Source organism: Dryas octopetala, chromosome 8, assembly GCF_963921425.1.
Source record: "Dryas octopetala chromosome 8, drDryOcto1.1, whole genome shotgun sequence".
Lineage (NCBI taxonomy): Eukaryota > Viridiplantae > Streptophyta > Magnoliopsida > Rosales > Rosaceae > Dryas > Dryas octopetala.
In genome coordinates, this window is record NC_141373.1 from 12,364,084 (window position 1) to 12,378,080 (window position 13,997).

General features: G+C 34.2%; 1 protein-coding gene across 1 annotated transcript; it reads right to left on the reverse strand.

The window, feature by feature from the left end:
• Positions 1–9,027: 9,027 nt before the first annotated feature.
• On the reverse strand, positions 9,028–10,374 carry EXL2 (EXORDIUM like 2). The gene has a single exon (XM_086254375.1). The coding sequence runs from the start codon at positions 10,301–10,303 to the stop codon at positions 9,371–9,373; it is 933 nt and encodes a 310-aa protein (XP_086110501.1). The 5' UTR covers positions 10,304–10,374; the 3' UTR covers positions 9,028–9,370.
• Positions 10,375–13,997: the final 3,623 nt, after the last annotated feature.

Sequence of the window (13,997 nt, forward strand, 5' to 3'; positions counted from 1 at the left end):
CCCCAACCCCCGTCGCACACCCCTGCCCCTTCGCCCAGCCCCGTCGCACCCCCCAGCCCCAACCCCCGTCGCACATCCCAGCCCCAGCCCCTCCCTTCCCCTCCCCGCCCTGCACCCCTTACCCAAAAAAATTTTTATTTTTATTTTTTTAAATTTTTTTTAAATTTTTTAAATTTTTTTATTAAAAAAAAATGTATTCTTTTTTATTCAAAAAAAAATTTATTATTTTTTAAATTTAAGGAAAAGACGAAAATACCCCTGCTATTTTGACAGAAAAACTAATGGAGGTACTATTTTGACACAAAATAAAAGTTGAGGTACTTTTTTGCAAGGTTTTAAAGTTGGGGTACTAAATTGATACAAAATGAAAGTTGAGGTACTTTTGTGCAAGGTTTTAAAGTTGGGGTACTAAATTGAAACAACATATAAAGTTGAGGTACTAAATTGTAATCTGCTCTTAATATAATTGGTTAAATAGAGATGGGAAAAAAAAAAAACAAAAAAAGACCATGGATACATGGCTTTGTTATAGAGATGGGAAGACCGGAGAGTTGATGCAATATGGAAATAGATAATTAAATTGACTTTTGAATCATCTTCAAAGCCCAACTCTGCATGTTAATATGCAAAGCAATAGATAAATAAGTAAGAAAATATGAATGTTTAACCAAAGGGTATTATTTTGTGGTTTTTGAATGTTTAACCACACTTTTCCTTCCGTTTATAAATTAGCTTTTCCATCCACATTTAGACACGGAGAACATCTGATATAGTAACAAAATAGATAAACAAAACAACCTAAGCTATATATATATTTATTTATTTATTTATTTTGTATTAACACCAAATAGATTGTTTCGTCTAGATCAAAATCAAGCAAATAGAAAATGCATATACAAACTAAGACACAACAAAAGTTTAGAAATTAAATATACCTGCGTTCGTGGTGTCGGCTAATTGGGTAATGGGTAGTATAATTTTAGTATTTGTATTTAGGTTTTTGTTTTCTTTTTGTTTGATAAATATCTAGCAGATTGAGTAAGATAATTGATGTTGAATGTTCTATTGAAGCTGTAATGGCTAATTGGCTAATTGGCTAATTGGGTAATGGGTATAAGTGTCACTGAAGCTGATTGTTCTATTGAAGCTGTAATGGCTAATTGGGTAATGGGTATAAGTGTCCCTGATGTTCTATTGAAGCTGTAATACCATAAATTCTAGAAGTGTCACTGATGTTCTTTGTTGTAAATTATCCGAAATTGCAACAAGAATTGTATAGCAGGCAAAGTATATAGTTCAGTAGTTGTAATTGTACTTAATAAATGATATGAAATTCATGCCAAAATATTTTTTAAAATAATTCCCTCTGTTATACATGTTTTGAAGTATTTTATAAGATATACGGATATACCTTATGTTTTATACAAGCAAATCAGTTTTGTGTGCATGTATACGTAGGGTACGTGTAATGTGTGGAAAGTAATTAAGAAAAACAAAAGGATAGGATCGAAATTCGAAACAAATGAAATAAAAGTTAAAAATATGCAATTATTTTCTTCATCTTGCAACCGCATGACAGACCATAAATCTTGTAACAAATGAGGTTCGTTAAATATGCAATCATTTTCTTCATCTTGCAATTTGTGGTAACAGAACCTCAATATATAAGAGATCAATGATGAAGGCGGCATCCATTAGAACGATTCTCGCAAATTCATCACTGCTAAGCTCAATGTCATCTGCATAACAACTGCGCAGTCTTACTTGTTGGTCCTTTATTTTATTTATATAATCCTAATCCAAGCTTACTTCGTTCGATGTAGAAAATCTAGTAGGTGCCTGAATTGAGCTCTTCCATGGCCAGTAAGCCTTCCTTTAATTCCATGATGAAGTGGGCCACTACAGACAACTTAATTGAGGTGTATAGGCTTGTTCACTTACACGCCTTGGTCTCTCGATCAGGAACTTATTTTAGATACCTCTCTTGTTGTTATTTCTATATCTTTAAATAAATTCCATTTATTCAAGAGAGAGAGAGAGAGAGAGAGAGAGAGAGAGAGAGAGAGAGAGAACGCCTTAGTTTTCATTTTAGTCTCAAATAATTTTTTCATAAATTTCTTTAATTTTCCACCTTAGCCATACGTTACAAGCCAATAAAAGCCATATTTGATCATAAAAAGAGTTTGGTTAGACTGTGGAGAAAGAATGTGTAAGAATTAAGGTGCTTGATTTCCTCACATAAGATCTTGTTTTTCTCTAAAAATATGTTCTTCATGGTACATTTATATGGGTTTTTTTTGCAAATTATTCACATTTACTCATTCTCACATATAGTTTGAGAGAAAATAATCAAGCCATTTCCATAAGTTTTATTTGTGAGTGATTTATTTTGTGAGATTTGGAGTCAAAGCAAATTTTCTAAAGGTGATTTAATTTCTATTTTACTTAGAGATTGAAATTTGAATTTTTGTTGGGTTTGCACACATACGCTCTGAGTTTAGAATCTTAGAATGATTTTACCACTTAAATAATATTTGATCTCTTGTTCATATTTTTTAGAGCATACTTAAGTATATATTAGGGTTGATGAATTGTATTTCCCTAAGGTTTTATGCATTTTCATAAAAGAATTTCTCTTAGAAAATTGAAGGAATTAGTTATTATTTTTTTAAAATCATGTTCTTTAGTATTTTTAGTGATTTATTTCCTATTTTAATTATTTACTTTTTTATATATAGATTTTTAGCCATTTTTTCCTTAAAACTACTAAAACATGAGAATTCTATGGATAGTTAAAATATGTTGCTGAACACCCAATTTATTTTGATACTAATGATCACGTTTTATATTTCATAATTTCTTTGAACACCCAGCCACATTTTTTAAATATACCAAACTTAACCTCAAAACATTATATTTTCTTTTTTTTTTTCTTTCTTTAAAACATAAAAAGAAATAAAAAAAAAACTAAGAGGAAATTACCGAGATGATCTACTTAATATTATTAGCTAAGTCTCGTTTTGGTGCACAAATTTTTTTAAGTTCCATATTAGTTCACGAATTGTCTGATGTGTTTTATTTTGGTCCAAAACGGATAATTTTGTCCCTCAAAGTTAACTCATTGGTACAAAATTGAGAGGCAAAATTGTCTAGTTTGTTCCAGTTTAGACCAAAATGAAACACATCAGACAATTCGTGGACCAATATGAAACTTAAAAAATTTTGTGGACCAAAACGAGACTTAGCGAATGATATTAAGTAGATCATCACAGTAATTTACTCAAAAACTAAAACTCTAAACACAAAAAAATAAAATAGGAGATAAAGGAAGCCATTGGGAGGGCACGAAGCGTCGGCGTCATCGAAGGGTGGGAAGGAGGGAGGAGAGAGAGAGAGAGATAAGGATCTTCCTCCTCTCTTTTTCTTCTCAATTTCTTTAAGTTTTAATTAGGGGTGGGCATTAAGACGGAAAATACCGAAACCGTCTCATTCCATCCCAATTAGTCTTATCCCGAAATTTTTTCCCTTCATCCCGTCCTGTCCCATTCCTAAATGGGATGGGAACGGTTCTGATATTTGAAACCCGTCCCATCCCATCCCGTCTCGTAATATATTTAATTTATTATTTTTCATTTTAAAAACTTATTTTCTCTTTACTCAAAGACTTCAAAATCACTTTTTTTTCTTTTTTTATTTATTCCCTTCTCTATTCTCGTGACAAACTAACAACCCCCCATTGTACATTTGTACACTTTTTTTTTTTCCTTCTCTCTTCCCATGACAACTGACACCCCTCTTCCTTCTCTCTTCCTTAATTCCTTCTTAGTTTTCACTTTCTTTCTCTCTCCCCAACACCCAGCCACCCAGCCTTTCTTCCTCCTTCTCTCTTCCTTAGTTCCTTCTCAGTTTCACTTTCTTTCTCTCTCCCCGACATCCAGCCACCCAGCCTCACTTTCTTTCTTTCTTTTTTCCTTCTCTCTCCTCGACACCCAGCCGCCCAGCCATCTCACCGTCCGGCCACTTTACCAGCGACCTAAGGACACCGGAGTGACTCCCTACCGCCAGCCATCACTTCTCATCCCTCTTCCTTGCCAGCCGACCACCAGCTGCAGCAATTGAGGCCGCTTAATTGTGATTTGGTCTGGGATCGGGTTGGTACCGAACCAGTATCGAACCATTTTGGTACGGGACGAGACGGTACCATAGCCCCAAAACGCCCACCCCATCCCATACCAGTCCTAAACCCAAAGCATGAGGTGGGAACGGGATGAGGTCAGCCTCGTCCCCCCCCCCCCTCCGGTCTCGTGCCCACCCCTAGTTTTAATTCAACTTTATTATTATTTTAAGTTTGTACATTTTAGTCATCTTGTTCAGGGATATCATTGTTTTTTAAAAATTTAAGATTTGGGTGTCCAAAGAAAAATTTAAAAGGTTCATAAAGTTTCCCGTACAAGATATATTCAAATCCACTGTTTCTCAAAACCGGCAGTCAAAACCACATATTCGAGCACATGGTTTTTTCAAAATTGTCGCTCAAAACCACAGATTCAAACTCATGGTTTTTGCCAAACTTCTGCTCAAAACCACAAATTCAAGCCCATGATTTTTGCAAAACTACCATTCTAGAACATTGCGCACATCTATAAAAATGACTCAAGATAATCATTTGGTATGAACAAACTAGTGATCATATCTTCTACTCTGATGATTTATTTTGTTTTTCTTAAAGAAAATGGTTAGATTTTTTAAGGCATTTGAAGGTCAAGATGAAGAAGAAGATGAGGCTAATGGAGAGCCAGGCATATTGTTCAAAATTAATCATCGAAGCAATGATTTACCAAAGGTATATAAATATACCTCTTGTTCCATCATTATTTTGATATTTTCCAAATTAATTTATTCATACATACGCAAATATATTTATAGGACTTGTCATTCCTTAATTTTACCTTAAACGGAAAAAATTTTACCTTAATTTATTCATATCTATAAGGAAAAAGTTTTCCTTATTATACCTTAAACAGGCCAAGACATGAGCCATTTTCTATTTTTGTTTTTTAGAGTTAAAAAACCAATCTTATGTTATTTTTTCATACTTATAATTAAATATTAATATGTTTTTTTAAATTTTCTTGTTGAAATTCCATTTAAAAAGGGGGAAAAAATGTCAAATAAAGAGTGCCTAATTTGGGCCGATTTTGTGCTTGTGCTGATTCGTACTTGGCATGTGTCATGCTCGTGTTGTACTGTGCCTAATGGGCTAAAACCTTAATTCGGCCCAACTCTCCCTATTTATATATGTCGTGCTTGTGTTGTGCCCATTTTAATCTTTTAGTGTTCGTGACGTGCTCGTGCTGATCCATCACGTTTGACACCTCTAGCCCAATGTCTCTAAATTCATCATTGCTCCAATGTTTAGTTTGTGACACCCTCTTTTATGTAAACTGATGGCCTATGTGTTGAGAATACATCTAAATTCTCTCTCTCTAAAAGTCTTTTCCAGCGTTCTTCTAATCTCTTTAATTCTCTTTGAGTATTCTTCGTGTTAACCATGTCAAGGAAAAATTTCAAGTTGTTCAATATGATTTAAATATTACAATTGTACGCTTATAAGGGTCAAAAGTTGTTGTATCGTGAAGGATACGGCGTCATAACCTTCTCACCGAGTAACTAACTCTGAGTGGTGAATCTACTCATAAGGACATTGTCTTCATGTGCCTCAACCTAAAGCTTTGTTCAAAGTAACTGTCCACCACTCTCAACAAACTTTAAGAGGGAAGTATTTTTTTTTATTTATGGTGATATTATTTTAACTATTAATTATTCATAGTTAATTTTATTATTGTATATGTGGAGTTTGCATGAACTCAATTTTACATTCGACTGATTCAAGTAGCAATATTCATGTATCGAAAAAAATTTCCAACATCATGTTGAACGTACTCTTCATGGATTATTCATTATAGAGGAAAGGAAATATAATAAATATTTATTTCTGTAAAGTGCAATACATAGCTCACTGTGATTCAAGTAAGTACTCTCGAAATTCTTGACTAAATAAGACTTTGAGAAATCAGCAAAATAACTCCAAAGTATTCATTGTAGAGTAAACCCCAAGCCTGTGGTTCTTTCCTCTAAAGTTTTCTTTCTTATTCTATTCAAAAATCCAGAAGATACTCAAATTCCCTTTTTTTCTCTTTTGAGGCGGATATATTATGCCTATCTTTAACTCAAAGAAAATTTAAATACTTGCAAAATTTTAAAATTACAGAAAATAAGATTAACATATCTATCAATAACCATTTGGTTTAGTGAATAATACTCAGAGTTTATATCTTATGAATAATAGTAAATTAATCAAAAAGTACTTTGTTCGCCATTGATATAATAATATTTGTATCATTTTCTTGAGCTTATTTGGTAGAGATTTTGTATGATAGTTCTTCCTAATGTGCATTTGATCAAGAAAACCATAATCCATCAGGAGTCGTGGTGTGACTTGAATGTGTGACTTGAATGTTTGAACTTAAGTGTAATTTTAATGTATATAGGAAAAGTAAGAGATAAAATAATTATAAATTTATTTTAGAATTTCAAAATTTCAAAATTTAATGAAAATGTTTGGAAGTAAATATGTTAATATAATATAAGCAAGACCAGTGGATAATAGTTTTTTAAAAAAGAACTGAATGAACATTACCTAATGTAAAACTTACAGCAAATAATAGGCAACCTATAAAAACTCAAATATATCAACATTTTGATGGAATAGCGGGAATAAGATATTCTAATTATAAACAAATAGAAAATAATGATATAGAAAGTGAAATGTTTCAATTGGTTGGTTATAACATAATTTGCAGTAAACTTTGTTAGTGATCTTACCTCTATAATGTGCAATTACCTTTTTGTTACATTTTATACAATTAGTAGGCCACAAAAAATTATTATAAATATATGTTCTTCTTCTTCTAGTAAAACACAACAAAAATCTTCCTCTAAATCTTCAGAATTTTCTAAGAATTCTTCTTCTTCTTCAAAGTCAGAACTACACATATTAATACTATAAATACTTTATATATACAATAAGTTTGCTACAAAGGAAGGTAATTTTTTTTTTTTTTTTCAAATTAGCAGTAAAACACGGGTACATTAACTTTGTCCAGTTTGTCTAGAGATATGAACCGACTGGTGGAGTTACCAAAAGAATTTTATTCAAAAATGAGGAGGAGTATCCTACAAATGAAATTGAGAATAATGAACCGCATTTTGGGATGATAAATGCAAACATTGAAGAGGTAGAGGAGTTACTTAAAAAATGAGCAAGAATAAAGTCATAGGACCCCATAAAGTACAAGCCAATATTTGCAGAAAAAACAATGAAAACTGAGCTCAAGTACTTCCATGAAGTTGGCTAAATCATTTGTTTTATTTATTTTCCTTCACCCACCTAGGTACCGTAGTACTCACTACTCCATAGCATAAGCTTTAAATTTGAAAAAGACACACACTTTTGGCGCAATAAAAGATGTCACTATTTTCTTTCTTTCATATACATATGAACACCCAACAACCCACTTGTTCTAATATGGGTCTAATAGATTAGAGATAGAATCGAACTGTTGCTTACACGTGTGAGTTTTTTTTTTGGTGTGAAAGTTAAGTATATACATTATGATTGCTGAACTTCGTCCCACTCATACATATATGAAAGTTGGAACTTTGAACCCATTTTGATCTCTTTTGTTTTTTTAGGCAAGAACCTATTTTGATCTTTCATTGGACTCTCACCAAATTAGCAATATGATGTGGTAAGACTAAAGGTTTAAATTTCAAAATTTTCGGCGAAATTTTGTTGAAAATTTCGATTTTAGGGGGGTTCTAAATCGAAACGCATAATCGTTAATTTTTTGTGATAATTTCGCCGAAATTATCAAAATCCTCAAAATTTTGACTAAATTTTCGGCAGTTGAGATTGAGGGAGAAAGAGAGAGCGTCGGCAAGGGGGCAGCATGGGAGAGATGAGGGAGAGAGATAGAGGGAGGAAGAGATGAAGGGCCGGAAGCAATTGGTTTTCAGTGGGTTTCGACGGCAGGAGGAGATGAGGGAGAAAGAGGTAAGGGTGAGGGTGAGGGTGAGCTGGTGATGAAGATGCAGAGAGAGAGAGAGAGAGAGAGAGAGAGAGAGAGAAGCACAAGCGGAAGAAAGGAGAGGAAGGAAAGAAAATGAGAGTCACGGGAAAAAAAAAATGGGAAGGAAAGAAAACAAAAAAATAATAATAATAAAAATTAAAGGTGTTCTTTTGATTGGGGTTTGAGGTTTTTAAGCAATTGGAAAGAAAAAAAATAATTTGAATTTTCGTTTGGCCGTTTTAGAGTTTTGTTTAGTTGTTTTTAAACCCTAAATCAGTAAACTCTAATACATTTTTATATAAAAATAATTAAAAATACTCTAAAAGGCCTAAACTTTAATATTCTATCCGATATCTTAAACAATAAAAAATATAAATTATAAAGTATATAAGATTTAGTAAAATATATTAATTTTATTTATTTATTATATTAATTTTATTTAATAGTATTTATTTTTAATGCCCATTATATTCATCTTATATCACATAAAATTTAATATATAATTTAATTTTTTTAATATTTTTTATCAATGTAGTAAATAATATGTTAAATAAACATATAATAAAATTTTATTCAAAATTTTCGTATTTTGATAGCAATATTTGTTATTTCTATCCAAATTTTGATGAAAATTTTATCGAAACTCAAAATTTTATTGTAAGACTGCCCCACCCAAACTTTTCTCTAATATTGAAAGAAAAAAACTTAAACGAAAGAGTTATACCACATCATCATCATGCTGAGTGTTGGGCTCAACCCCTTTAAAAAAACAACGTGTTAAAAAAATTTCATTTTTCAGAGACATCATTTAAATTAAACACAAATAAGATTTAAGTTTTTTTTTTTTTTATTTGAGTTGGTCATTATGGTCTCCTAGGGCCAAAGCATACCATCATTAATCAAACTTTCCTTTATCATATAAAATTTTATCCAAAATTGTCAAAAGCAAACGCAAACCCCATTATTCCATGCCTACTTCCTTCTTGCTTTTACTTTTAGAAACATTTTCTTGCTCTGCATTATTTTAGAGAACCATTTTTATTTCCGATTCCCCTTTAACACAAAGAAAATTTACACGTCACGCAAGCCGACAAACTTGCAAGTGTACAAGAAAAACCCAAAACCCTATCCACCCCGTCGTACACTATCCCATCATCATCATCATAGTATACAATATATTATTATTTAACATAATTAAAATATCTACATGATACTGTGCACATATTCGTGCCACGTGTTCACACGAGTGGCTTGCATGCAGAGGTCTGGGGGTCCCACATAGCCGGCAATAGAAACCTCCTCCCGTTCACCCCAAGCGCGTTGTAGCTCGCCCCGGTGGCCTTGTCCTGCAGGACCCGACCCGGATAACCCGAGTAAGCCCCCGATCCGAACACGCCGGTGCAAGCCGAGACCGCCTCAAGCGGCGCGCTGGCCGGTCCCTGGAAGTAGCCGTTGTTGTACGGATTGGTGACGGTTCCCGCCAAAAGCGTGGCGAGGTTTATGATGATCCCATCGACCCCAACGTCGCCGTTTGGAGCCACGAGAGGCGGCGTTTGTGGGCCGTAAATGGGCTGGTGGAAGGGCCAAGCGCACTGGCCCGGACACTGGGACTCCGAGTTACCGACCCAGACATACGCCGTCTTTCCGTTGGCACCTGCACCGGGTCGGATGCGGGACCCGTGGGACCCGCACCTGCTCATACAGAATCCATCGACCGCGACGTCTTGGGCGGTCAGAACCACGTTGATGGCGGTGAACGCGTTGTTGTTGACCTTTCCCGCCAGGGCCGCCACGTGGTAGGTTTTGAGGGACTTTCCGAGGGTGTAGGTCTCGTGGAGGACTTGCTTCCCGACAACGAGGTTTGAGGAGCCGCCTTTGTATTTCTCCGTCGTTTTCCACCAGGAAGAGGCGGATGGAGTGTTGGGTGGGGCCCGCCCCGGGGCGCTGAGGGAGTGGACGAAGTCAACGATTATGGAGCGTTGGATTGGGGTGAAGTGGCCGTACCAGATGAGATTGACGGTGATGTTACCCTTGAGAAGAGCCCCGTTGTGATACTTGAGCACCAGTGGCTGCTCTTTCACTAGGGCTGAGAGCTTCCTGCTCGCACCCAAACTGGGGTCCACGAGAAACAAGAGAAAGGCGAGAGTGGCAAAATGGTAAATAGAAACCATGTCGAAGGTCAAGGATTTAATTCTAGTCTCTAGCTTGAGAGAGAAAGAGGGAGAGGGAGAGAGAGTGTTGGCGAGTTAACGTGAATGTTTGCGTGGTATTTATATATGGGGTGTGATAAGGGAGACAGCTGTAGCAAGCGGAGGTGTCAGCGTCAAGGTCTGCCACGTGGGAGTTTGTCATTGGTGAAAAAGAGTCTCGGACCAGAGCCTTTGCATGCCAGGCTGTAACTTGTGGGTTCTCTTAGTGACGTGGGTGGTCTACAGAGAAAGTGATGCTGACTTTAGCGTATAGACTTATTACCGCATGCACCAAGATAGTACTGTCTCTCAGTCTTAGAAATCATATTTTATTATTAATTTATTATTCTTAGTGAAATTTGGATCGACCCAAACTGATATTATTCGCAAAATTCCCAATCCCAAAAAAAAGGAATTACTTTCATGCGTTTCAGCACACATACAGGCCATGCATACAGCTATTGTCTTGCAATCCTCCTCTACCTCTACTTTTAAATTTTAAAATTTAATATACAAATTATGATGACACGTATAATATGCAAAAAAATGTTATTATTATTGTTTTAAGTTTTAACTAATAAATCTTGATGTATTTTACTGTCATAATTAGAATATAAATAATTTATCATTAAATGTGATTGTATGGTATTATACCAAAAATAAGAATCACTCTACCTAAATATATTTTTTGTTTTATCTTTTTTAAATGTCATAAGAACCTTTTTTATCTTTAAATTTGGTTAGTTTTATCTTTCCAGTACTTTATTTGGTAGGATTATTTGTACTAGAGTGTTACTGTATGTACACATTTTTTTCATTTTCCTGTTAATACACTTTCTACTCTTTTTTAAAATTTTAAATTTTTTTTTGCACATGTCTTTCATTACCAAAATATCCCTCTTCTAAAACACACCCACTCCACCCAAACAATACACACCTTCCACCCAAAACCAGCACCACCGTGCGCAGCACCCCCAACCTCACATCTCTCTCTTTTAATCTCTCTCCTTCCTCCCTTTCTCTCTCTGGCTTTTCAACCCAACCACACCCTTACACAGAAAAAAAAAAAAAAAAAAAAAAATACCCAACTGCAAATTGAGCATCAAATCGTAATTCTTATGGCCTTTGGATATGGTTTGGCTAGGCTTCTTGGGATCGCCGAAAAAACAACATGGAGTCCTTCGGAACCCCTGGAAGGCATCTCGATTGAACGCAGTGGCATTCTGATAAAACATAAAGGCCTCCACATTATCGATAATATCACAAGTAATATCCCCAGCTTCCCCATCACTCTCCCAAATACAAATCTTGGGAAATGTCCTTTCTGCCAAGCTCCCTCTAGCTCTGTCGACCAAGGAGCGCTTCCTCATGGTAATAGTGGTGGTCAAAATGTCCATGACCCCTCGTAGAAGTCACCGGTGTCGTATCGCTTTTGCCCAAACACCAGGAGCCCCTGTACGTGTCCCCGTCGGATCTGATGAAGATTCTGAAGCCCTCCATTCGACCCGACTTGAATTCGCCCTCGTACGTCGCTTTAGATGACCACGAGAACTTGCCTTTCCCCGACGCCTTGCCTCGGCGCCACTCACCCTCGTACATGCACCCATCTCTCCAAAGATACTTGCCCGATCCATCTGGGAAAGAGAAACAGAGAGAGAAGGAAGAGAAAGAGAAAGAGAGGGAAGAAAATGAGATATAGAGGAAGGAGGAGGTGAGAGGAGGCCAGTGGCAGGTGGGAGGACACATTTCTTTTCCTCAGTATTGTCATTTTTTTTTTTGGTCCGGTAATTTAACTTTGGGTTATTTTTGTTATTTCACAAAATAAAAAAGTGAGTGTGCAAATGTATCACTCTTTTACTATTAGGATGTATTCTTCAAAATTAAATATAATTGTATAACATAAAATATGAATAATATTCATACACTCAGTTTGTAATTTCACTTATATATATATTTAAATAATAAAATTATTAAATTTGAAGTATATAAATAAGAAATGAAAAATGTGAGTAATACTTGACTAAATATTTATGAAAAAAATTTACATGTAACAAGTGTATAAAATTATATTATTACAACATATTTCAATATATTAGTTAGATGATTATTTATTATGATTGAAACAATATAAACTCTTTCTAAATGCTAGTTTTTCTCAAATACAATGCAAAATAATAATAATAATAATAATAAATATCAATGAAGGAAGTAGATTGAAAAAATTAGATATTATTCTTCTCTCAATATTTATAGTGTAGATATTTGAGTTATTTACACTTATATTTTATGAGGTTTATCGTCTTTTCACATACATGTTTGAGTTTTAAAAATTATACATACATCTCTTAAGGTTTCAAAATTGTTACATATAACTTTCTACAGTGAGATGAAAAAAATAAAAAAAATATGTAAAAATGTATGCTAAGGGATGAAATGACCTAATAAAATTACTTAAAATGTAAAATCCAACCTTAGTATAAATATTTTTTTATTTATTTATATATTATTTTTTTTTTATAGAAAGTTATATATAACAATTTTAAAATTTTAAAGGATATATATAATTTTTAAAATTTCAAAAAATATATATAAAATGACAATAAAAAAAGTATAAGTTTAAATAACTCCTAGATATTTTCGTGAAGCTCGTTCTCATTATAGAACAACCCATTTGGTACGTACGGCCCACTAGCTAGTAGGTTTCATGATATATCACAGCTATGACGTGGACAGTAGTAGACTGCCTTAGCTGGTGCATAATTGGAGCAAGTCAGAGGAGTTGATAAACCATTACATCAGCAAGACTACAAGCTTGAGCCTTTTGCTTTGGTTCATATTTCGAGACTACATAAATCATTCACCACCTTAGGCTTATTTTAATACCATGGGCGAGCACGCATGATTGTAGCTATCTACTCAAATAAATATTCTTAAAAAGGTAATAATAGAGAGATCACATCCTTATATTATCAACATATTTTTATTAAAAAAATAATACATTAAATGGTATAAAAAAATATTCTTATTATTATTTTTTTTTAAATAAATTTATTAAAATTTATTCTCCAAAACTAGTAGAGATTAGAATTTTGCTTATTAAATTAATATTAATATGTTTTATGCTTAATTCCGACTTTGTAGTTCGTACTATATTTCACAAAACAAAAGACTCTGAACTCGTTAAAAAATAATTTTATAGTCAATTTTACACACGTAGTGCTAAAAAAGAATGTCATATGTGCAAAAAAATAACGGTCCATTTGATTTTTCTATGTATTTAACAAAATATATTTTGAAGAGTGACACCAAACAAATTTGTTTTATAGCTATAGTACGAATTCCTAATGATTTGAGGAATAAATTATAATTAACCTTTATTAACTTTTTTATAGTGCTGCTCGTTTTTTAACTTTTTTTTGTCGAATATAGTGATTCTCTCTAGTCTCTAGGTGTCCTGGGACCTGTGAGCTACTTTGGAGTGGGACCCCCCAAATATTTTGTTTGGCGCTTGCTTGCTTACGTCAGTTTTGGTATATTTAATTGGAGGGGCATAATTGGTAATTGCGCTGAGAGGCTGAGCACTGAGCACCAAGTACCAACAACCGAGGTAGAGAGATGGGTTTTAATTGCGTGCGGGTGGTCCATGGTCTATACTCTACACACTAGAGAGGAAAGG